Here is a 26,714-nt window from a genome sequence, read left to right as displayed (position 1 = left end):
CACAATATTTAGCTAAAGTCTGTTGTCATATGGCAGGATATACAATCAAAGTATTCTCTACAAATGGGAAAATAATGCAATGGGGACTGTGTCTACAAGGAGTGCTCGAAAGGTTATACATTACAGTTCTGATGAGATGTCGAGATGTTCCAGATCCTCCTTATACAGCGTCTTGGGGTGGCGGAGGACGTGATCTCTGGCGCCTGGTATCCCAGAGTCTTGCAGGAAGCTGGGACAATGGTGGCTGTTGTCTAGAGGTAGTGATGTCATCAAATGGAATATTTGCAGCTCGAAGTATTTCCTGTCCTTCGGATAGCGAATGGGTGATGTGTTCTTGGTCCTCAATTTTTAAGGTTAGCATAAAAGGGAAGCCCCAGCGGTAGCGTAGCTGTGCCTTTTGTAGTGCCAGGGTAATGGGTCGTAGCCGTCACCTGCGTTCAAGAGTGGATGGAGCTAAGTCCACAAAAATCTGCACTCCTTGTTCTGTACCTGGAAGTGGAGACACATTTCTGGCAGCCGCGAGTATCATGTCTCGAGCTTCTGGCTAATGGAGCTTTAGAATGATGTTCCTGGGCTGGTTTGGGCTGCAGGGTTTATTTAGGACTCTATGGATCCGATCTATCCTAAACAGGTTCAGGTCTGCTTGTGGTAGTAGAGCCTGGAAAATATTTAATGCCGCTTCCTTAAGTGCTACAAAACGTTCGGGTAGTCCTCTGATACGTGGGTTAGCTTGCCTTGATCTATTTTCAAGATCTTCCAGCTTTAATTCTATTTGATCAATTTTTTCTTTGCTCTCTTCGCTATGGTTTCTATCGAGATCCATTGCCTCGATGAGTTCATCCGTTTTGTTTTCGACTCCATCTACCCGTTGGCCGAGCTCTTGAATTTGTTTGGAAAATTCGGATATGGCTTCTTGAAATTCTTTTTTAAAGAGCGGTTTTTAATATTAATGTTTATGAGGCCGGACGTGCCTTGATCTTCCATATCTGAGGACTGTTGGGAGCGAAAGATTTCTGGAATTGTTTGAGATGGGTTATGGGATGGAGCTACCTTGGAGTTTTTCCCGTATTTTGGCATATTAAACTGGATGATATATTAAAAGAGGATCAGTTCATTTGCGAGAGTGGATGTTGCAGCTTAAGGTTTTCACCTGCCACCAGCCGGTCGGGGGTTAATATAGTAGCCTAAGACCTCCGAGTATGCGTCCGCTGGGTTTTTGCATTATTAGTTTCACAGCATACACCAGATAAACGTATTGTCCACGCTAGTTTGCTGAGGTAGTGTCTGCTGCAAAGATTAATTTGGGTTGAGAATTGAGAGTTGCCTCTCGCCAAAAATTAGGGCTCAACGATCCTAAGAGTAAGCGTCTTTAACCCTTTCCAATCCACTGTCTGACGTCCCAAGACATTCTGATTGAAGGCTGTACAGCTCTGATGTCAGAAGACATCCAGCAGGGTATTCTTATTGTATATTACTGGCTACTCTGTTGTCGGGGGGGCCTCTCCAGCATGTCCCGCAGTATTGGCTCTAGCCTTCAGATGGCGCTATTGTATAATGGGAGAAAGAGAAAACCCCCTAAAAAACCCTGAATCTAAAATTGGATTGCAAAGGGTTAACTTGCCTGGTATTAATGACAAGTTGTAGTGGTTTGTTGCGTGGCCTGTTTTGTGGCAGTTGTGATGAAATGGTCAGGGAGATGAGTATGCTGGGGGGAGGGGGTGTCCCACTCTCTTATGTCTATATTTCTACCCGACGGGGAGAGTCTCCCCTTCCAAATCTTTGACCTTTTTCTGTACCTTGGGACAGCATCTATATGGCAGTATCTTTACAATTGCCACAGACCCAAGCTGTTGACACTGGGGTGGGAAGTTGGGGGAGGGGGGGGGGGGGGAGCGGTGCACTTACTGCGGTCCCTGGTGTTCTCTGGGTCCTCTCTCCGGTTGGAGACACTTGGGGAGGTCCTCCTCTCGCTGTTGGCCGCAGCTGATAACGCTGTTTTGGGCCCTGGTAACAGCGGCGAGCTCTGGTGGTGTAGCGTAGGAGTGCCCTTACTCTGCTGCTGCTGGTTGGGGCCTGCTTCCTCCGTTCGCCACTGCGTCCCATCTCTGGTCTCTTTACTCCCGCTAGGCGACTCTCTGTCCTCACCTCCCCCTATCCGGCGGTGCTTCTTCTTGCTGCAGGTGAGTTCTCTGGCTTCTTCTCTCCCACTACCTCTGCCTCTGGTCGTCTTAAGGATAACTTCTGGCTGCTGGTGGCCGGCGCTCCAGTCCGCGGCCTCACCTGGGAGGGTAGGTCTCACTTCGCGTTCGCTCCGATCACCTCTTGGGGCAGCTTAAAATGCTTCCTCGGGTCTGGTGGGGGTCTGTCCTTCCCTTGCTTTGTTTCTTCCGCAGGTTTTGCTGCGATTTTAGGGCTTGAATTGAGTGTTTTGTGGCGGAGCTCTTCCGGCTGCAACTGCTCCAGCTGCTTGCTTGGCCACGCCCAGACAATACAAAATTTATTACGTTCCATACCAAACTCAGACAAGTTATTGGCCAGATTTACTATGTGAATTGATGTATGTATATAATAACACCATCCATTGTTCAATGGGATACACGCCATATTATCTAATGTTTGGTCGACAAGGGAAATTGGCTGCTGATCTGTCAATGGGAGTGCAAGTGTCTGAAGATCCAAATTGTTTACCCACCACAGATTGGATTCCGGATCTAAAAAGACGTCTAAAAACAGCACAAGTAATTGTAGACACTCACATGGAGCAGGTTCATAAAAAACAAGAGCAAGATTTTAACTTGCCAGCCAAGGCAGAACCACTAACAAAAGGAACAAGAGCGTGGCTAAAGAAAGAGCATCAAACAGGAAAGCTAGACGACAAATGGGAAGCAATGCCTTACACCATAATAGGAATACCCTTTCCAGAAAAAGATTTGTATAGAATTGCTCAAGATGAAAGAGTTCCAAAAATGGTTCAACGAAATAGCTCTGATGACTGGATCCTATTACAAGAGATACTTCAGAAGAAGACAACACCACACCAAACTCAAGAAAGAGAACAGAGAGTACAAGAAATCTTAGCAAATGTGAATCAACAACCCTCTATCCTGGTACTTAAATCCTGCAAAAACTTTGTTTGGACCAAGTCCATTGGATTGCATCCCGGCAGTATCACCCAATGTGAATGTAGACTCCGAAGTTAAGGCTGTCAACATCCCCAGCCGCTCACAAAAGGAGTAATTTTGGAGAGCCTCCAATTCGCTTTGAAGACTAAGCTTTAAAAAAAAAGAAAGAAAAAAAAAAACACACACACCAGAAACCATATAACAGACTTCTACCTTTGTAATTAGTTAATTTGTACAAGTGTTTAAAACTCAACAGAAGATTCATTCAAGTTAACAGTGACATTCAAGTTTTAGTACCCTGAAGAACTATTCAGAGATTTGTTAACTCTAGTTTATAGTTACTGTTTTACCAAAGACTATCTCCCGCATCTGGTATCTAATGACTTGTTATAGCAAGCGACTTGTTATGGACTGGGTACCCCAAGTTGTGTCTGGGGATGATACCCATGGTCAGTGGTAGTGAGGCTATCTACCAGGGTTCTTAGATGCGCCGCCTGAACCCTAGTTAGGTTTGTTGTTCCAGCTACAACGAGAAGGACAAAAATTATCACGAAGATGAATCAAAAATAAAAATAGTCATGTTTGATTTGCATGCCTGCATAACCCAAATTTTTGCTCCCACTAAGTGGATCGTGTCAAGGATCTCTAAATATGCCAAATGTTATGCATAATTTTACTGTATATGAAACTTCAGAAATGCATTATTTGAGGACTGTGGGGAGAATATGTGTAACGGCCCATAGCTCTACCCCTTTTCAAATCCCTTGCTAAATAGTAAGTAGACTTTAATTTCCAAGATATTTTGTGATATTCTCTAGCCATCTACCTGCTCCGTTCTTGAAGAAAACAACCCCCGCTGAGGACGACTGTTCTCAAACATGGGGGAAATGTAGTGGCCTAGAAATAGGCACTACAATAGCACTGTTTAGCTATGGGGACCAGTAATATAATAATTGACCCTTGGGGTTTAATCTGAGTCAGTTTACACAAGAGATGCAGGTAACCTAGCAACCAGTTAGGACATTTATTAGCCAGCTACACAATATAGAAAAAAATGCAGAGAGACTCAGATGAGGCAGGTAGCCTAACAACTAGATAGTCTGTGACATAAATATAAAGAGAGGGAAATAGAGAAATAAGGAGAAATAAATAGAAGTATAGAGAGAAAAAAAATCCAAAGTTCCCAGTATATGGATAAGTTAGACACAGGTGCTTACATTGTTGCAATTTGTGTATATTATTATAAACTGAATGTTATAAAGAAAACTACCTTATCTTATTACTTTATTTAAGAATACTGGCTGTACATCAAATTAAGCAAAATATCTGGCTTTGTGTATTATTCCACATCTCACCACTCACAACTACAAATTCACAATTACAATGGGGTTCAAACAAAGCAAATCATAACTGCCAGCCACAAAGCATAATAATAAAATTAGCGCTCACCATAGTGCTTTGGGCTGGCACAACAGCCATTAGTGGCGACACAACATCTTTTCACAAAATTGACTATTTCCTGTATAAAAGGGGACATAGATATTCACCTAGTTTAGCTATGAATGAGGCCGCTTGTATCTATTGTACTGCTATCTATAAGAGACACCTGATACAAGATGAAATAAAAAATAAAAAAAAGAGCTCAGAACAGTCAGCCCTGATGGTGGACTGATGGCATTTAGGTAGAGCCAAGCAACAGGGAGGTACATGCCTTGCTTTTTAAAGCCCCATTAAACACCCCTAATCAGGTGGCACGGTCACAGCAGCCAATCACCTTTCTGCTTCTATTCTGTAACAGCAATGGATGAAAACAGATACTTCATCAGTCCAACATTATAATATGTATATATCTATATCTATATATAAATAAATAAAATACAAATTCATAAATCACACTCCTGAAATGAAACACTTGTTCTTTCAGTCTGGATTAATAATGTGAGGTAATCCCAGCCCTGCTGCCAGTACAGCCTATGTGATGGGGTGAACGCTTGCCTGAAACATTGCATCAGACATAATTTCCTGTGCTTTGGAGCCCCACATCCGCCCGTTCAGATGCCCTTACTTGGGTTGGAACTGCGTCTTGACAATAATCCATACATCTCAACAGATACCAGAAGGAAAGGATGCTGCACCCACTACTAGTAGCTTCTGCACCCCCTGCACTCAGGAGCCTGGTTACATAACTTCCTGCACCTCATGGAAGGACCAGCGGAGTAGTTAGTTGGAATCTAGCATCTGGGAGCAAGCTACAGGCATCCGGAATCCAAGGTGGGAAGCTCCAGCATCTATATTTACAGGTTCCCTGTCCTCGGAGATGAACCTCTCTGTGTTGTCATGGGTGATGGGAAAATTCATGGTAGTGAGTAAAGTTTGTCCCAATCTGATAATATAAAAATTCAAGATATAGACAACCAGCTTGTTAACTGCGACTTCATCTGCGTGTAATATGTATTTTTAACTAATTTGTGTTTGATTGTATATTGATGTTCAATACGTTTGACATTGCTCTAATGTCTCTGTAGCTCTGAGAGACGCGTGACGATCAGCATATAGGGTTCCGCGGACCTGAGATTGCTCCAATGTCTCTGTAGCTCTGAGTCTGGCTTTGCTTGTAATTTAGTCCATGTTACAAGACTTGTAAAAAGAGTCTGACTTTGGTTTGAAGGAATGCTGCCTTCCAATAGGTGGCACTGTGGAGGTATTATTCCATCTCCCTTATTTGCATCCAGCTCTGAGACGCATGATGCCCAGCATTATAGGGTACAGCGGAGCTGAGATTGCTCCAACGTCTCTGTGGCTCTAACAGAGACGCATGGCGCTCAAAATCTCAAGTCCGACAGGCATGAGATTGCGTCAGGGTCTCTACTGCTCTAGGAATGGCTTGTCTTTCAGCTTGTTGATGCCTTCTTGCCCCAGATTTTTTGGTTCTACTAATCTTCGCAGTGCAAGCTCTGCTAGACCTACGCGCTAGATCTGACTTGTGTGGTATATTAACCCTTTCCAATCAACTGTTTGACATCTTCAGACATTCCGATTGAAGGCTGTACAGCTCTGATGTCAGAATACATCCGGTAGTGTACTCTTAATGTATATTACTGCCCTCTCTGTTGTCAGGAGCCTCTTCAGCATGTCCAATATTGCAGTACTGGCTCTACCTAGCAGATGGCGCCATTGTATAATGGCAGAAAAAGCCGCCTAGGAAATCCTGAATCCAAAATTGGATTGTAAAGGGTTAAAAGGCCAAAAACCAGATAGAAAATACAATTATCAGAATGAAACCATTTCTTACACAGCTGAGGTAAAATAAAAGCTGCACTGTGATTGGTAGCTATGGGCAACATAATTTCTTTAAAATCTCAATCCATGCTCATGTTTCTTTCGTTCAACTTTTAATCCCAGACGTCGGCTATCCCTGCTAGCTTAATATTCTCATACATGCGGCCACGACATCTGCCCTCACGTGTCCGCCTGTTTGGGGAGGCCTAGCTTATGATGTGCAGTCCTTCCCCTCCCCCTCACTGCACGGCACCGACAGCGAAGTTGTGCCTGCGCATCACCAAATAAATCTGCCTTGTCGTGCTCCCTAGGGCAGGGGTCCCCAACTACAATCCTCAGGGACCACCAACAGGTCATGTTTTCAGGATATCCCATGGTAAGAACACCTGTAGCAATGTCTAAGGCATTACCTGTGCAATACTGAGGAAATCCTGAAAACATGACCTGTTGGCGGTTCCTGAGGACTGGAGTTGGGGAACACTGCCCTAGAGAACTATGTCCTTCCTCAAGATGCAAGCTATATCCTGGCCAAATTTCAACAAAAATTGCTTCAGCGGTTTAGCTGTGGAAAAGTAACAGACAAGACAGGCAGAGTTACTTTCACATTTATAATATTAGTATGGATTCTTACCACTTATGCCTACATCTATATGCACTTATGTGGGCAGTATTAACCCTTCGCAATCCAATTTGGCTTCAGGGTTCCCTAGGGGTTTTTCTCTTTCTGCCATTATACAATCGCGCCATCCGCTGGCTACAACCAGTACTGCAGTATGTGACATGCCAGAGAGGCCCCGGCAACAAAACGGCCGGCAATATATAGTAAGAATACCCTGTTGAACATCTTCCAACATCGGAGCTTCAATCAGAATGTTGGAAGACGGCAGACAATAGATTCAAGAGGGTTAAAGGGGTTTTCCCATCTCCGACATTTATAGCAGACAGAATATGCCATAAGTGTCTGATAGATGGAGATCCACCTCTGCTCCATTCACTTCTCTTGAACTTAGCTATCTCAGGCGGTCCCAATGAAGTGAAAGGAGTGGAGGCGAACTGGGGCTGAAATATCAGGATCAGCGGCCAGACTCCCACAAATCAGCAAATTATCCCCCATCTATGGTTGGGGATAATTTGCTGTGATGCTCCTATTATGGGTGCGCTATATGAGTAAAAGTTCTTGGAGCATAACCAGGTCACAGATACAGAAACACTGTCAGACTGCACACACTGAACCAATACCCCACCCCTTGTTGTAGCAATATGCTAAAGCCAGAAATTTCAAGGCTATGTGGATCAAAGGAGCAAGTGGATCGCTGCTGGGAAAAAAATGTATGTTTTACATACATGGCCCCTGAATGGCCATTTACAGGCAAAGATGATTGCTCAAAATTTGTTAAAAAGATAGGGACACTGTTGTCCTGAATTCATAGGGCCACATACAGATTAACCCCTCAGTGACCAAGCCTATTTGCACCTTAATAACCGGGCCAAATTTTGGAAATTTGACATGTGTCACTTTAAACATGGAATAACTCGGTAAAGGTTTTGCATATCCAAGTAATTCTGGCATTGTTTATTTGCCAGATATTGTACTTTAGGTGGTAAAAATAGACTGAAATAACTTGTGTATATCTATTAAAAGCAACAAAATTGGGAACATTTTTAGGGAATTTTTTTTTTTCTCCACATTTTCAACTACAATATGTCAAATATGTGTAAACATACTTACACATTTTTGATAAGATACATATTTTCATTTTGTTTACTTTATTCTGGAAGAACATTTGAAAAACTCTTTCTTTTTTTAACCATTTAGGATACGTACAAATTTAACATTACCTATTAACATTTGGAGGAACATTTTGTTTTCCTACACCAAGCCAAGATTGCAAAGGCTCATAGGTGTCAGAATGATAGATACCCCTTAAAATGACCGGCTTTTATAAAATACACCTCTTAATATAAAGGGGAAAAAAACAGGGTAGCACCTTGATTCTTTTATCCAAAAATGTATCTCTCTGTATCAAAACAGAAATGTATATAAAACTAATCTGGCACCAGGAGGTGGGTCCCAAATATAACCAATTGAGCCCACCAACTAGCACCCGAAGTCCAGGTTTGCCTTGAATCTCAGTCCTGCTGTAATCTGTGGATCTGGAGAGCTGCACTTAAAAAAAATTCACCCCCAAAAAATTCTCAAAGAGAAATGGGTATGCACACAAAATCAAAAAAATTGTGCACAAGGTGCACAAAAAAAAAAAAAAAAAAAAGAGTTTACAAGTGCTCTTGCAGGACTGCCCAGATAGTATTGTCTAGAGAACTTCTCGTATGTAAATGTTAAGTAGAGGCAATAAAAAATCCTTCCAAAGAAATGCTACATCACCCCCTTTTTTTAAATCTTATTAGCAGATAAAAAAAAGACTACAACGCGTTTCGGAACTCAGACAGTGCCTTTCCCAAGCATATAGATATTGCACATCAGCAAACAAAATATAGGCAATTAAATATACACTTACAGTACATCCTCCACCATACCGTCCATAGGTCGCAGCTTCGCTGGATGCCAAGGGGAGGGGAAAGGGTGTGTGCGTTAAGAGGAGCGTTTATAATATTAAACTCTCTGCTTACAGTGCGGTGTAGTAGTGTTTCTAATAGAAACATAATTAAATGAAGATGTAATAAAATGACCTCTGTATGCAATGCAAATATGCGTTCCACCTCGAGAATACGCATTGCAAATGCGCCAGCAATGGTGGGGATACATCCTGACAGCATACTGGCGTGTGGAACGCACAATGCGTTCCACCTTCTCAATACACATACCAGAATCTCTGCAATCTTTATATACATGGCATATTACTCTACACTTGAACAATCATAAATACAAGATTAAAAATAGCACTTATTCTTATATAGAGGACTCTCTAGAACCCTTCTCTATGACCCGTTGTGAAACTTCTTTAGAAACATACCCATTGTGGCCCCAATCTGCTTACTAGATACATGGCTAGGCCTGTAAGGAAGGAAACACCCTTTGCGCAGAAGGCGGCGTCAGGTATTTCAAGGACCAGGTTGCCATGGGACATCGCGGAGGTGAGTAGTTGCAGTTCCCCTCACCAATCCGATCTGTGAGGGTAAATGAAATTTTAACACAGCATGGCCTCGCATGACAGCTCCCTGCTCTTGGCTACCGTCGGCAGCCGATGGCAAGGAGCCTTGGTTTCCAGAGCTGGCGGTGTTTTTACAGCACTGCGGATTAAAGCCCAGAAATCCAGGACGTGAAAACATGTATGGATGGTCACTAATGGGTTAAGACTACATAGAAAGACAGAGGCAAACTAGACCCAAACATGTACACAATGAGTCTTTATTTATGTGACTAGTGGATAAAAAAATAAAATATGCTCAAAAAGGGCCACTTACCAAGTGATGCCAAGACTTCCATTGTCCTGAGAGTGGGCTGGATGTAGAACCACAGTTTTTGCAGGGACAGCAGACCCTGTCTCTGGAGGTGCTCCAGCTGGGTAATGAGAATCATGTATTCTTTTACTAATGTCCTCATGGCAGCACTCAAGGCATGGTTCACTTGTCCGTACTCAAAAGACGATTTCTCCTCTGTGAATCTGTGATATATAGTAGGGTGTACATAACAGTATATACATTAAAACTTTTTCATCAAAATATATGGTACTTTATAGCATGTGGTTCTATCATTAGGGATGTTTCTATATCATGCCTTCCAATAGGCTACTCTAGTAATAAGTGATGATAGCCTGAATAATGACAACTTTGCACAGACACCTGTATGATGAAATGTAAAAAGCAATTATTTTCCCAAACATAAGTTGTAGTTGCTGCATAGCTACCTGGCGCTCGGGACTTGTCAAACTGTCATTGTCACAGCACAGCTGAAAGCGCAGCCGAGGCTGCTGATAAAAGAAAAAAAATAAATCAATACTCACCTAGCTGGGGAAATCGCTGTCCTCGGCACCGCTGTCGGGACCTTGTGAAGCCGGCAGTTTGCTCCGATTGGCTAAGCGTCGCTGAGTGAATGAATGGCTGTGATTGGACGCATCTAGTGCTGGCTGTGATTGACTGAGTGGGCTGTCAATCAGCGGCGCTCAGCCAATTAGAGCAAACTCTCGATGGAGGCAGGGATTTAAAATCCCCGTCACCAGAGAAAAAGTTCCCCTGCTTGCAAACAAGTCCCAGGAGCGCCGCCAGGGACAGAGACATCACCTGCAAGGGGATTATTGATTTTTTTTTTTTTTTTTTTTTAAACTCAGGCAGTATAGCTAGGGCGTATAGGACTGCCAAAAGCACAGTACCAATTTGTGCCACCTTTTCGTCAGCGCTGAAACCGCTGCCCTTTCATTTCAATGGGCAGCACAGGGATGAAAACAGCCAAAAATAGGATATGCAACGCTGTCAAAGCACAGCGTTGTGGACGCTGCGCTTTCAGCCTTGTGTGAGCAACCCCACTCAAATGAATGGGAGCCTTGTACAGCGCTTAGCGCTGTGCTGAAAAAGCAAAGCTAAATGCTGTACAAAAATAGTGTAGCTGTAGTGAGATGCACAAATCTCGCACGACTATGAACCTACAGCGATTTATTTCTGCATCGCAGGAAAACACTTAGCGATTCCTCGCTGTGGCTAAAAGCTACAGTGTAGGATTGCTACTTCCCCGAAGGGATGTGAGGCGGTTTCAACACTAAAACGCCTTGCATTCGCGGGACATCACACATTGACGAGCGAGTATTGGGACGATTTTCAAGGCCCGAGATCACACTCCCCCATATGAAAATAGCCTTAGGCTGCCTGCACACAGGCGTAAATCCCGCGGCGGGATTTCCCGCGGGATTTTCGCCACTGAAAGCCTGCATAGGAGTGCATTACAATATGCACTCCTATGCAGACGGCCGCGGTTTGGCCACGCGAAATGTCGCACGGCAAACAAACCGCGGCATGTCCTATTTCTGTGCAGGGCTTGCAGAGCCTCGCACAGAAACGTCACTCACCCAGCCGCCAGCTCCGGTGTGCGCATGCATCCCTCAAGATCCTTCTATATATTTTACAAACTCTCTTCTCCTGGCTAGGATTGCAAAAGTGAAGTCTGCCCGGAAGCGATGTAAAAGATCTTTAATTTCTGAGGAAGATTTGAGGATAACATCTTTAAAATCTTGCAAGCATGTCACTAGGCACTCCAGATGGTAAATGTCTGGGTTCAGGAACCAGGCGTACTCCGCCAATGAGTAGGTTCGATTGCTGCGCATTAGGGATGAAAGAGATCTGTAAGGAATTCTATGAGTTGCGAGTCGATGTTTTCTGGTATATTTCTGAATCTTCTATTATTCCTCCTTGATGTGTCCTCCTGGTCTGCCAACTTCAGTATTATCGTTACAATATCATCTTTGTTCACCGTAATATCATTGTGAATAGAGGAGACCGCGTCTTCTGGATTGTTTCCTTGAGGTCTTGGAGCACAGCCTTCAGATGAAATGTGTTTCGGACCTGTATTGGTTGATGGAGATGGCTTAGTCTCATAACACCTTTGGAAATCTTTGTTACCAGAGGGTTAAAGGGTTTTTTTTTTTATTCAATAGCCTTTTATTTTTTATTCAATAGTTCGGCGCGAGACAAACCCGATGCAGGGGTAAAAAAAAAAAAAACGTCCGGTACTTACCCGAATCCCGGCGCTGCTGCGACTTCTTACTTACCTTGCGAAGATGGCCGCCGGGATCTTCACCCACGGTGGACCGCAGGTCTTCTCCCATGGTGCAGCGTGGGCTCTGTGCGTTCCATTGCCGATTCCAGCCTCCTGATTAGCTGGAATCGGCACACGTGACGGGGCGGAGCTACGAGGAGCCGCTCTCCGGCACGAGCGGCCCCATTCAGAAGAAAGAAGACCGGACTGCGCAAGCGCGTCTAATCGGGCGATTAGACACTGAAATTAGACGGCACCATGGAGACGAGGACGCTAGCAACGGAACAGGTAAGTGAATAACTTCTGTATGGCTCATAATTAATGCACAATGTACATTACAAAGTGCATTAATATGGCCATACAGAAGTATATAACCCCACTTGCTTTCGCGGGACAACCCCTTTAAGGCTGAGGCGCTCGGTTTGTGGATAGCGGTTCAAGAGAGTTAGAATTCCCTGTTTCTTAAGGAGAAATTGCAGTTGAGAAGAAGTCAACTTAAAGGGGTGGTCTCGCGAAACCAAGTGGGGTTATACACTTCCGTATGGCCATATTAATGCACTTTGTAATATACATTGTGCATTAAATATGAGCCATACAGAAGTTATTCCACTTACCTGCTCCGTTGCTAGCGTCCTCGTCTCCATGGTTCCGTCTAAATTCGCTGGCAGCTTGCTTTTTTAGACGCGCTTGCGCAGTCCGGTCTTCTCCTTTCAGCACGAGCCGCTTCAGTGTGCTCCCCGCTACAGCTCTTCTGCGCATGCGCAGACGAGCTGTCACTGCTCGGGAGCGCGCTGGAGCGGCCATTCTGTACCTTCCTCTGTTAGAGGAAGGTGCAGAGCCGCCCAGCTGTCCGGAGAAGCCGCCCAGCTGTCCTGCCGTCCAGGTAAGTGATGGGCCGGGGGGGCTGCCGCTGCGCCGGGGGGGGGGGAGGCTGTCGTCGCTGTGCGGGGGGGGGGGGGGGGGGGCTGCCGCTGCGATGGGGGGGCTGTCGCTAGGCCGGGGGGGGGGGGCTGCCGCTGCGATGGGGGGGCTGTCGCTAGGCCGGGGGAACTAGCGCTGGGCTCCGGAACCTAGCGCTGGGCTCCGGGGCCTTCACCTGGGCTGAGGGTCTAGCGCTGGGGAGCCGGGGGCTAGCGCCGGTTACCTGCTGCCTGGCGGTGGGTGACTGGTCGGCGGCTGCGGGGCGTCTGGTCGGCGGCTGCGGGGCGTCCGGTTGCCATGGAGACACAGCTGGCGGCGTCTCGGGAGCGCGCACGTCGGGCTGCAGCGAGCGACGGGGAAAGAGCCGGCGGCCATCTTGAGGAAACTTTTATAAGTTGCTGAAACGCTGGAACGGTAAGTACAAACCAGCTAGGAAAGTAATTTACAGGGGTAATTAGTAATGTATGTTTAATTAGGGGGACTGGGCAAAAAAAAAAAAATAACTGCTTCCTCGAGACATCTCCTTTAAGGCGGCTAGCACCCTTCTTCTTAGCTCTTGTAATCTTCACAATTTTTGTGGTTAATACTATGGTGTAAATAGCAGCAGAAGATTGAACTGGCAGGGTCGGAGTAAAGCGTAACTCTGCTTGAGCTGGTTAAATCATGGTATCTAAATTCACGTGCTTAAGGTCATTGTAGGTTGATCTCAAGTGTAAACATTACTTTAAGGATTGGTAAGGGTTTAAATCCTAATATAGTAGATTTTCATACGTGCCACTAGGTGGGTGTGTTCATTTGCAAAATGGGTAGTATGTAGAGAATACATTTTATATGGAAGAATTCTATGAAATGGTAAGCTGAAAGGTGTAGGATTAAAGGATTCTAGGCATGGGACAAAGGACAGATTAGACACATTTTCTCTCCTGCTTCCTCATCCCTTTTCTTTCATTTTTGCTTTTAGTTCTTCACTTTTATCTCCTTTTGCGCTCTCTTCTCTTCCCTCTTTCTTAAATTTGCTATATTCACCTTCTTTTCCTCCTCTCCCCTCCTTTCCCCTCTACAGCTGTAGGGGAGAACCAATGGAGCAATGCCCTCTCACCTCCTAGCCTTAAAGATGGTGGCCATCTACAGAATGGAGGGCAGAACAGATCCAGGGACACATGCAGCGCTCAGGGCACAGATGTCCAAGGAGCTCTGACCTCGGGACGCCAGATGGAAAGCGCAAAAGCTGAAAATAGGCAGGCCAGTCACACGTCAACGCAGCAATCAGGAGCGATGCATATCTGGCCGTCGCAGCACGACGATTTCGGAGGGATCAGCCGGGAGCCACAGCCACACAGAGGCCAGCAATCCACTGCAACCAGTGCAGAGGAGGCCGAGGGAGCAGAAGTCGCGTGTGGTCTGGTAAGTAAAAGTGTCTTTACCAGGTTCTCCCTCAGGCAGCAGAGTGTGGTAATCTAACCCAGACCTCAGTAGGCCACAGCTGAGTTTTGCTATTCAGCGGAGCAATGAAGGTCCTAAAACGTTCCCCAACAGTAGGAGAGGGCAGTGTAGGGACAAGGCAAGTTTTTTACGGTCAGGGAAAGACAGGATAGCAGGGATCCCAAAGGAAATTTTTTTGCAGCTCTTGACATTTTTGACTTTTTATCCCTTTTCTATCATCCACAATGTATTGAAATGAGGAGACAATAGCAGGAATCAGAGCTGAGGAGGGTTACCTCTTAGAGAAAAGAGTAAGACATGTGGCACCTAGGCCCTTTTTTTGTAGCTTCAAAAGGATAGGCAGATGCATATCCATTTTATTTTAGGTGAATTAGCCCTCTTTCTATCACAGCAATTTTTTTGTCTTTTTTCTTCTCCCAGCATTCCAAAAGCCACGGCACCACTTTAGTGTATCATAGAATATATTGACATTAAGTGGGGTTGAAAATGCAAAAAATACAATTCTGCCATATCTTTGATTTTATTTTTTATAGTAAACATGACTGCGTTTTAAGCAATAGCGCAACTAGTTTTTGTTATTCTGTATTAGCTTTAAAAAATATAATTTTATTTTTAACTAATTTGCTTTGTGCCAATTATTTTTCTTTTTTTTTAATGTCCATGGAGCTGTATGATGGCTTTCAAACACAGCAATATCAATTATGCCAATGTTTTATTTATATTATTTACAAGTACTGCAGACATTAGGAAAAATTTAGGGCTCCTGCACACTTGCGTTTTTCTTGTGCATTTTTTCATGCGATTTTGTTGCGTTTTTTTTTTTTTTTTTAACTTTCTAATGTTAAGAATGCACAGCGATTTTCGTGTGATGCGTTTTTAACATTAGAAAGTGCTATTGATTTCCGCATTAAAAAATACAGCAAAATTGAGTGAAAAAAAAGTGCAGGAAAAACTCAAGTGTGCAGGAGCCCTTAAAGAATGAACTTTTAAACCGTTTGCAATTCAATTTTGGATTCAGGGTTTCCTAGGGGGCGTTCTCTTTCTGCCTTTTTGCAATGGCACCATCTGCTGATTAGAGCTAGTACTGCAGTATGTGACGTGCTGGAGAGGCCCCCCAACAACAGAGCGGCCAGTAATATACAGTAAGAATACCCTACCGGACATCTTCTGACATCGGAGCTGTACAGGCTTCAATCAGAATGTTGGAAGACATCAGACAGTGAATTGAAAAGTGTTAATATTCCTAGTTTTTCTCCTCATTACCTCAGCATCCATTTAGAAATACTGCATTTGCCTAATGAACTGTAGGACTCGTAGAATCATAGAATGGTAGAGTTGGAAGGGACCTGCAAGGTCATCGGGTCCAATCCCCTGCTAAGTGCAGTATTCACTAAATCATCCCAGACAGATATTTGTCCAGCCTTTGTTTGAACACTTCCACTGAAGTGTTTACCACCTCGCGTGGTAACCTGTTCCACTCATTGATCACGCTCAGAAAGTTTTTTTCTAATATTTAATTTGTCTCCTTCCTTTCAGTTTCATCCCATTGTTTCTAGTCTTTCCTTGTGGAAGTGAGAATAGGGCTGATCCCTCTGCACTGTGACAGCCCTTCAGATATTTGTAGACCGCTATTAAGTCTCCTCTCAGCCTTCTTTTTTGCAAGCTAAAAAAAACAACTTAGACAAAAGCAAAAAAAAGTTAAGTAAATTGTAGGTAGTCAGCTCAAACAAGGCTTGGAAAATCCAAATCAAAAATTTGTCTCTTCATACTTTTTAAACAAAAATTATTTGAATTGCAACCTCACACAAAAAGCTCGTTAACAAAATAAAAACCATGAAATGCGTTATGATTTCCATTTACTTTTGGGAGGGGTGGGATGTAAGGCTATATTGCATTTACTATGCATTTGACGTGGGCCTTACATTTCTGTGGCATATGATCTCAAAGTATAGACTGTATACATCAGCCTCTCCAGTCACAGAAGACATTGGCGATATTTGTGTTGTTCCGTTTTGTTTTACATTTGTGTCTTAATATACATATATGTTTTTTAAGGATTGACATTGATTCATTCATTGGTTATTTTGACCACTCCACCTGACAAACATTCATAATTGATGAGTGTGTATTTGCTGGCATATCACATGATTCAGATAGACATGTTTTTCCCTCTTAAATATGGTGTGATGTTTTTAGCTCTCTGGTCACAACTGGGGTGCAGTGCGAGAAACGCGTCAACATAGCTCATTGTACTGGGTGGCGCTAATATTACTGGGGCTACTGTGGGGTTAATATTATAACTGGGGCCGATAGAGGGGACACCATTAGTAATAGTGTCCCCTCTATCGGCCCCAGTAATACAAATATGATTACTGAGACTACTGTGGGGTGTCACTAATACTACTGGGGCCACTGTGGGGTGCCACTGTTAGCACTGGGGCCACTGTGGGCGTCACTGTGACAACTGGGGCCACTGTGGGCGTCACTGTGACAACTGGGGCCACTGTGACAACTGGGGCCACTGTGACAACTGGGGCCACTGTGACAACTGGGGCCACTGTGACAACTGGGGCCACTGTGACAACTGGGGCCACTGTGACAACTGGGGCCACTGTGGGCGTCACGGTTGGTATAGAGGCCACTGTGGGGGGGGTCACAGTTGGTATAGAGACCACTGTGCGGGGGGGGGGGGGGGGGGGGTCACAGTTGACATAGGGGCCATTGTGTGGGGGGGTCACGGTTGGTATAGAGCTCACTGTGGGGGGGGGGTCACTGTTACTACTGAAGCCATTATGGAGGTCACTATTACTACTGGGGTTACTACAGGGGACAGTACTACTGTGGGGGACAATATTACTACTGAGACCACTGTGGGGGTCACTATTACTACTGAGGCGAATATAGGAGACACTGTTACTACTGAGACCACGTGGGGGGCACTATTACTACAGAGGCCACTGTGGGGGTCACTCTTAGTATAGAGGCCACCATTACTACTGAAGCCACTATGGAGGTCACTATTGCTACTGGGGTTGCTATAGGGAACAGTATTAATGTGGGGGTCACTATTACTACTGGTGCTGATATAGGGGACACTTAATACTGAAAGCAATGTGGGGGTCACTATTACTACTGAGGCCAATATAGGAGACACTGTTACTACTGAGACCACTGAGGGGGTCACTATTACTGCTGAGGCCACTGTGGGGGATACTATTACTTCTGAGGCCACTATAGGGGTCACTATTACTAATGAGGCCACTGTGGGGGTCAATATTACTATTGAGACCACTCAGAGTTCTCCTTCAATGAAAGTGTTCAAGCAAAGGCTGGACAAATATCTGTCTGGAATGATTTAGTGAATCCTGCACTGAGCAGGGGGTTGGACCAGATGACCCTAGAGATCCCTTTCAACTCTACGAATCTATGATTACTACTGAAGTCACTGCTAAAGTCACTATTACTACTAGGGGTTGATATAGTGGACAGTATTACTGTGGGGGGCTCACTATTACTACAGAGGCCCCTCTGCACATGGAAGCATATCTCAAGCTGACTTACGGTTCGTTTACATATGGCAGAAATGCTGTGGAATGGTCATGTGATGCTGGTCAGGTGAGGCCACTACAGGCCACTGTGAACTAGAAGTTGGGAAGGACTGACTGCAGGAAGCCTTTGGAGGAGAAGAGTGGGAGCACCGCTTAGTATGAAATCAGCTGCAGTTATGCAGCCAATTTCCAGTGAAAACCCAAAAGTTTTGAAGTGGCCCTTCCTTTTTATGACTGAGGTAAAAAAAAAAAAATCATGCATCGTGGTAAGCCCCACCCCCTGAAGCGTTGGCACTTTGCGATAAATAAGTGGGTTTTGGGTTGCAGTTTGGGCACTCTGTCTCTAAAAGGGTCGCCATCACTGCCTTAGAGGATGTCCCCTTGTCATGGTTAAAGGCCTATGTGTATTAGAAATTAGATATTAGATATTTCCGTAATTACCTTAGCACATTAGCACTGCACCTTTTTCCCATTAAAGCTTATTACTTTAAAGACTTTGGTCCTTGAATGCTCTGAAGAGCCATAGACTAAGGCCAGATTTCAATGGGAAACATCACATTGCACAACATGCGAGTGCCATGCCATTTAAAGTCACATTGGAAACAATGGGCAAGGGAACGCCAAAAGATAGAATATGCTGTGATTTTTCTTCTTTGCAGCATCGCTGTGAGGAAAAAAGAAAAGTCACTCATGTCAAGAAGTCCATTCAAAAGAGTGGATGTCATATTTGCATGAGTTCTCATAACACACAAAACTCGTACAAGATTCTCGCCCGTGTGAATCCAGCTTCAGAGTAGTGCCCTGGAACTGCTGGAGAGTAGTACATGTGTGTGTGGTTCATCGACCTTAATTATCTGATAAGGGGTAACAGCAAGTTGTGGATCTGCAGAATGGACTTAGTGATATTCTAAGCTCTAATTGTTATTCGATCAGAACTTCCAGCCTTTAACTAAAACACTTGTTCCATCCAAGAAATTAATATTCATTATCTTCATTTATTCATTCTATAGGTGAAATCCATGATGCAAAGTTCTTATACTGGATGCGAAAACATGAGAAATAATATTCAGAGTTATTCCACCATCTATGAAGGTTTAGACCTATGGCACTCAGCTTTCTTCCCATAGCCAATTTTACATAACGTTCCCAGGGTAAAATATGTTTTGTTAAAAGGGGTTATCAGAGTTGTATAAAGGTCATTTCAATAGGTTCTCCATTGTGTAAAAAACAAAACCTTCCTCCGCTGGTGGCTTTGGGTCTCTGATGTCATCTTTACAGGCTGCAGCGCTCAGAGATAATGGCTGATCGCTGTCACTGGCTGCAGCAGGTTTACGGGATTTCACAGACTGACTAAAGCAGCAGAGACACGGAGCCACCGAGGGAGAGAAGTGGGATTTGCTTTGTGATTTTACACCACAGGGGACCTATTGAGATGCCCTTTATATAACCCAGACAACCCGTTAAGTATATAGACTTTACCTCACTCGTTCAAAATCTTTATAAAACTGAAATAGACCTTACTGAGATGAGGACACGCTTGGTGTGTATTGCAGCATTATTCTAGTACCTGGTGACCGTGGAGTAGCTGGCCGCCACAGGGAGGATCCTGTTCACCAGTTCTTTTATAGACATATCTAGATTTAGATCCACTAAGAAAGAGCGCATCTGGCGTCCCGCTGTGGGCTGCGCAGTGATATACCGCCCATCAACTCCAATCAGAATATACAGTAGATCCTCAACTATGGCTGCTTCCTGGGTGGGCAGAGGAAGGCTTCCTAAAGTGAAACAAAAAACAGACACTAGCAAAACAGCTAAATTGCAAACTTAGAGCGGTATCTACATAACCAATGCAGAATGTCAGAAAAAATAAGGAGACAAATGAGTATTGATTAAACAAGGATTTCATGAATAAAGTCACACAAACCTATTGGCAACGAGACATCTGTACTTGTATTGGACAGATAAGAGAAATCCCCTATCAGAGTGGGCCGCTCATACATCCAATGCGGGAACACCGGGATCGGCTGGCCAACGTTCTTCTTGTTCAGTTTGTCTCTAAGCCGTTTTCGCAGAATCTCCACTGGCTGAGAGAATAACGCGATTTAGCATACAGTTTTTATTACTATTTGCATTATAATAACAAAACCAGTGACATCCATAGTCACAGAACAGGACCAAATGATAAAATGTCATAATGTATGACTGGCGTTATGCGATAGCTGCATAGAGGAATGTGCCACAGAGCTCATGGTTTTTGCACAACGTATTACGCTTGTGATGCACTACCGCGCATGATACACACAGAATGGTGTCAATGAAGGTCAATCGACTTTCATTGCTTCATGCGCAAGTGGGTGTAGATACACATGTGAAATACATTGCAGCATGCTCACGTTTTCAACTACCATGCAGCATGAGCCCTGTACTTTTCTATAGGCAGAGTAGATAAATGTCCATACGCAATACATTGCATATGGGCGTTATTTCCGTACACAACCACACAATGAAATGGAGCGTGGAATTAAAAAAAAAAACATAAAAAAGTCACACTGCACATGACCGCATGCGTGTGATGCACTCGCTGCCAGCAGGGCCGGTGTTTGAAAACACCAGTAAAGTGCTGCAAGGAGACCTACAGTATTTTACCAAAACGCCCAAGGACATGAGCCCATATAGTGAGGTGCAGTAACCTTCCGGTAGCAATCAGGGTGAGGAGAGAAAAAGATTACAACATACAGCCAAATGCTAAGCCAAGACGTACCCAACTCTCATGACATAATATCTTGCACTTCCAAATGACGCAGAAGGCAACAAGTGTAAGTAGTTAATCTACATTGTTTCTAGGCATTGGCGATGGTGCCTAAGGGCTCAAAAGATACGTGTCTATGCTTCGCAGGTACAAGATGGTACCTGTGTGAATTAGCAAATCTCACAATTCAGTCCCAACAAAAAGGAAAGGAATATCTCAGACAGCTATGGAAGCATAGTCAGACTACAGATCAGGATGTATCCAACAAGCATTTTGGCTTGTTCTTTGGCCAAGCTTCCTGTTGACATTAAAAAAACAGAAACAAAAAAGGGTGATTGATTGGAAGGGAGAAACACAGAGCTCACTTAGTCTTTCCACTTCTTTTTCAGGTTCCATAATCTAACAAAGAGTCCAAGCCAGCTGTTCTGCATAGATCTTTATTGTATGCAATGCTCCCTATATCACTCCTCACACACAACGCAGCAAGCGTTGAAACCACGTGGTTCCCTGGAAACTTTCTTAAATGGATTCCTTGATACGTTTTGGGTGTGTAGCAATACAGCTTTCTCAAATTTAAAAGAAAAAAAACAAACCTTTTGTACGTGTGTCTCTTTTTTTAGATTAGGCCTTCACACAAGCCATTCTCATTAAGTATGATAGTTTTTACAAAAACAATTTGTAGTGGGGTATAGAGGTCTTGGTCATAAAGGGGTTAAATATCAAGGGTGAAAAGGGGCACCCCTGCCTAGTTCCTCTGAATATGTCTGACTTCTTGGTCGTCATTCAGTTTCTACTTTACAGTTTTTGCAGCATCCACTTGAAAATATCTCACAAAGCAACAAAAAACTTGTAATACAAGGATTAAAAAAAGAAAAAAAAAAAAGTGTTAAAACATTTTAGACAAAAAAGTGAGAAGAGTGAATATAAATCTACTATCAGACAGGTAAGCCCTACCTGGGGGCCACTAGTTGTTGAAGCTGTTGCACTTCCAAGTTGTCTTCGTAACTCTTCAAGCTCTTGCATGGAGATCTTGGAAGTACCAGGAGGAATAGGAAGGCTGCTAGTAGCAGCAGTAACGGTAGTGAATTCTGCTCTGTCCTTAGCATTTTGTTGCAGATATTGAAGGGTCTGTCAATTTGGAGAGAGAAAATTAGACAAAAATACTCACATGTAATTTTCTTCAAGCAAGTCAATTAAAGAAGACCTGTTACAGGACATTGTCGGCGAGACTGACTGCACGGCTCTGCAGGCCCGCTGACTATTCCTGTATTGTTTGTTCATACGCCCTTTCATTTGCCCAGATGGGCTCTTCTTAAGTCGGGCTCCCTATGTTATCAATGTATCAAGTGGGTGGTCCCCACCGCTCACTGTCAATGGGAGACGTCAGACAAGAAAAACAGCTATAGAGTCAGTGTTGCTGTAGCTGCAGAGCCATACCGCCAGCCTCACTAATTCTATAGTGTGACAGGTCCTTTTTAAATGAAAAGAGGAAGAACATGTCTGGACAAAAACACATGTTACATACACCAAAAAAAATTAAAAAATTAAAAAATAAAAAAAAACTACAACCCCTAGAAGAAGCTGTTGATCAGTTGTAAAAGTCAACAGAGACACACACAGAGGTAGAGTCACCTGGCCTGCGGCTGCAGAGTCATACAGCTAGCCAAGCTGACTATCCACTGACAGCTGCTTTTTTAATTACATAGTTTTTCTGTTAACTGTGCCAATTTATAATTGGAACCCGCAAAGTTTTATTCTTATTAACTGAAGAATGAAAAGATGTAGTACTTGTATTCAGGAAAAATCCAGGGTAAGGAAAAAGTCTGGACACACCGATTTAACTGGTGTAATAATGAGAAAATTGAATTTCAAGGTGTAAAAGCATTATTTGGAAGGGAGGCTGCATTTTTTTGGTGCACACGGTTTAGCGGGCATTTTGAAAACCGCTGTATTGAATTCAGCTCAGGTTTTTCCAATGGAAAGGGGGCCATGTGATTTCAAACTTAGTTAGAATTTACTCTGTAACACAGAGTCAGTTTTGCCCCATCTTTACATGTTTTGTTGTTATAGGTGAACCATTATGCCATTATTCAAGGCCAGGCTCACACAGGAATGCCCTGCAGTGGATTCCGTCTCTGAGTCGGGTCAGTGACCCTGCATACCTCATTTTCCTGTATTGCGGATGACTGTGACAGCATACAGTTGGTCTTGGGCAGTACAGAGGGTTTTTTTTTTTGCTTCTTCAATATTTGCATTCTGCACCCGATGTCAAACTCAACTGCATGCAAAATAAAGTTTTTTTTTTAAGTTGTCTCCATCGTTGACATAAAGCAGAGAGGACAAGTATGGTCTCCAAGAAGAGAGGTGGTTGCCACAATTGTCCTAGCATCATTTGTGAAAAGCTCGCCAGACCAGGTAATCGCTAGGAACCTGAATTAGTTAAATCTCCCATATTGCGGATTCTTTACCATCAAAAAAAACAGAAAAGGGTGGAGCGACTTCTGCTGGGTTTGCGAGAAAAATAAGGTGAGGCTCATCTACTTTTTGTCACCGAATATAATGGGGCATAATAATGTAATTGCAAAAAAGCAAAATACGTGGACTCAAGACACAACTCTTTTGACAAGGATGATCATTGAAACAAGGAAATTAACCTGATTCTTCTTTATTAATTTACTAGAACAGCCAATGAAAACGGGAATTTTTCTTACCGATAATTCCCTTTCTTGAAGGCATCATGACAGCATACACCTGGAGGTTGCTCACCTGCTGACCTGATGGGACAGGAAAAGGCAGAGCATAAAAGGGACCTCCCCTCTACCAACACCAGTGCGTTCCAAATAACCACAGTGACAGTATACTTAACCAGAAGGTGTGTTTTTATTGTCATCACACACCTCAGACAAAGAAACATAAGCATACACATTACCTCATGTGTTAGACAAAACAAGGGTAACCATGTCGGTAGGGGGGGGGGGGGGGGGGGGAAGCCGTATGCTGTCATGATACCTTCAAGAAAGGGAATTATTGGTAAGAAAAATTCCCGCTTTCCCTCCGACATCATGACAGCATACATCTGGAGGAATACCAAAATAACTGGCATGGGCTTTTTTAGGGAGGGATTACTGCTTGGAGCACCTTCCTACCGAAGGTTGCGTCCTGACTACATTTAAAGTCCAGCCTGTAGTGTTTAATAAAAGTATGGCCAGAAGTCCACGTGGCTGCGTTACAAATCTGCTCGATTGACGCGTGCGCTCTTTCTGCCCAAGAAGATGCCACCGCTCTCGTTGAGTGGGCCTTCAATCCTTCTGGAGGAGGGATGCTCTTGGCCTTGTAAGCCTCCTGGACAGCTCTCCTGAGCCACCGGGCGATCGCATCTTTAGAAGCGGCCCTTCCTTTGGCCTGCCCCTCAAATTGAACGAAAAGTTTATCAGTCTTTCTGAAACTTTCCGATGCCTCAAGTTACGCTAGTACTGCTCTTTTGACATCTAAATTATGGAGCTTCTGCTCCTTTTCATTTTTGAAATCTTGGCAGAAGGCTGGAATACCTATTGGCTGGCCTCTGTGGAAATCTGACAAGACTTTAGGCTGAAAGGACGGGTCTAAAGAAAATACTATTTTGTCTGGGTGAATAGTCATATATGGGGCCCTTCGTGAGAGGGCCTGGATTCCACCCACGCGTCTAGCCGACGTGACTGCCACAAGGAGGGCTACCTTATACGTCAGCAAGGCGATGGAGGCATGGGGGTGCCGTAAGCCTTGTAAATGGATGCAATCTACTTGCGCGTCTAAGAAATCTCCTAATTCATCTGTGCTCCGCAAGCGCAAGATCAAAGAATGCCCCCAAAGCCGCCACTTGGACTTTGAGGGTATTCGGACTCAACCCTTTATCCAGGGCCCGCCTGGAGAAAATCTAGGATTTTATGGATGTCTGGCTGATCTAACTGCTGGATGTCCTGGCCCATCCACTCCGAGATTTTTTTCCAGACTTTGGAATAGATCTTTTTTTGTCGAGGGTTTAAGGCTCTCGCTAATAGTGGAAATTACGTTAGGAGAAAGACCCTTCCCCAAGAATTTCACCCGTTCAAGATCCAGGCCGTAAGCCTGAACTTGTGAACCTCCGGGTAAAGAATAGGCCCTGCAGCAATAGGTCCGGTCTTGGTGGAAGGTGGAAAGGCTCTCCTACTGACAGAGATCTCAGGAGGGGAAACCAAGGTCTTTTGGGCCAATAAGGTGCTACCAGAATTACTGACAGGCTTGACCGCAGTAATTTCCTTAGTAGGAGCGGAATTAATGGTAAAGGGGGAAAAGCGTACGCTAAGTCCCAAACCCAGGGGTGAGAGGGAGCGTCCGTGCCCAAGGCCTGTTTCTCTGCGCCTTGGTAAAAGAAAACCCGGCACTTGGTATTTGCGCTTGACGCAAATAGGTCTATTTCTGGTACCCCCCATTTCGTCACAAGCAGGCTGAACACCTCGGGATGGAGTTCCCACTCTCCTGGGTCCACTTTCTTCTTGCTTAGAAAGTCCGCGGCTGAATTTTCGGCTCCTTTTATGTGAAAGGCCGACAGCGACTTGGTTGTGAGTTCCGCCCACTGAAGGATCCTTCCCGCCAACTGCTGCAGTAGAGGATTCCTGGTGGTACCCTGGTGGCGAATGAGTGACACTGTTGTCATATTATCTGAAAAGATCCTCACATGCTTCATCCCTAAGAGCGATTGCAGACTACGTAGGGATTTCCACACCGCATTAAGTTCTCTAAAGTTAGATGAACCAGATCTCTCATGAGCGTCCCAAGTACCCTGTATATGACTGCCTTCAAAGTGGGGCCCCCACCCTTTGGCGCTGGCATCTGTTGTGATTATTATTGCAGGGTCCAAGTTCCATTCGGATGCCCGTGACAGGTTGTCCGATGACAACCACCAGCGGAGTGAAGATCTGGCTTTAGCAGAAATAGAGATTGTCTGGTCAAGTGAGGACTGTAACTTGTCCCAATTCTGAAGGATCAGTGACTGGAGACCGCGACTATGGAACTGGGCCCAGGGAACCACACCAATACATGAAGTCATTAGCCCCAGGATCCGCATTGCGTCTCTTACTGTAACTCTAGATTTTTTATAGAGAGTGGAACATTCCTCTAAAATAAGCGGTTTCCTTAGAGGAGGAAGGGACAAATTTTGGAGACTGGAATCCAGAATGACTCCCAGGAATTTTTTCCTGGTTTCCGGTTCCATGTTGGATTTTAGATCATTAATAATCCAACCCAGGTCCTTAAACAGTTGAAGCGTGGAACCCAAGTGTGACCTCAGAATAGTCGGGGAATCTGCCACCAACAGGAAGTCGTCCAAGTAGGGGACGATAATAATCCCACGATTGCGCAAAAAGGCAACCATTTCTATCACCACCTTGGAAAAAATCCGCGGAGCAGAGGAAATTCCAAATGGGAGGCAAATAAACTGAAAGTGACAGATTTCCACTTCCATTCTCAGCGCAAACCTCAGGAACTTTTGCGAGATGGCGTTAATACGGATATGAAAGTAAGCATCCTTTAAGTCAATTGTAGCCATTACATTATCCCTGGCAATTAGGGGAGTTGCAGTTCTGATAGTCTCCATTTTAAATTTCCTATACTCAATGAATTTATTCAGTTCTTTGAGGTTAATTATTGTGCGGTGGGAACCAGAAAAAGGGGGGAATAAAATCCCTTCCCCCGTTCCTTCTTGGGGACAGGGATAACCGCGCCAAGATCAAGCAGGTTCTGTACACCTCTCAACAGGGCCTGCTGTAGGCCTGGAGACTGGATTGAGGTTACAATAAATCAGTCAGGGGGGGGGGGCGAGATTCTAGTTCGATCTTGTACCCCTCCGCCACCAGGTGTAGCACCCATTCGTTAGTCGTTATGTTACGCCAACTAGTGGCAAAACGAGCCAGTCTACTGCCCACCGGGCACAA

General features: G+C 44.3%; 1 protein-coding gene across 2 annotated transcripts in view; it reads right to left on the bottom strand.

Moving 5' to 3' along the window:
* TUBGCP2 (tubulin gamma complex component 2) overlaps nt 1–21,894 on the bottom strand; it is a 238,931-nt gene extending 217,037 nt beyond the window's left edge. For both annotated transcript variants that reach the window (XR_010792583.1, XM_066600339.1), the window contains exons 1-4: nt 21,721–21,894; nt 19,942–20,101; nt 19,585–19,792; nt 9,825–10,024 (exon numbers count right to left, since the gene is read on the bottom strand). Coding sequence is in view for 1 of the 2 variants with exons in the window: in XM_066600339.1 (XP_066456436.1) it covers nt 9,825–10,024; nt 19,585–19,792; nt 19,942–20,101; nt 21,721–21,789 (637 nt within the window). In the remaining variant the exon portion in view is untranslated. The remainder of the gene's footprint in view (nt 1–9,824; nt 10,025–19,584; nt 19,793–19,941; nt 20,102–21,720) is intronic.
* Between the last annotated feature and the right edge of the window lie 4,820 nt (nt 21,895–26,714).

Source organism: Eleutherodactylus coqui, chromosome 4 (assembly GCF_035609145.1).
Source record: "Eleutherodactylus coqui strain aEleCoq1 chromosome 4, aEleCoq1.hap1, whole genome shotgun sequence".
Lineage (NCBI taxonomy): Eukaryota > Metazoa > Chordata > Amphibia > Anura > Eleutherodactylidae > Eleutherodactylus > Eleutherodactylus coqui.
This window is presented reverse-complemented; position numbering and strand designations above follow the sequence as displayed.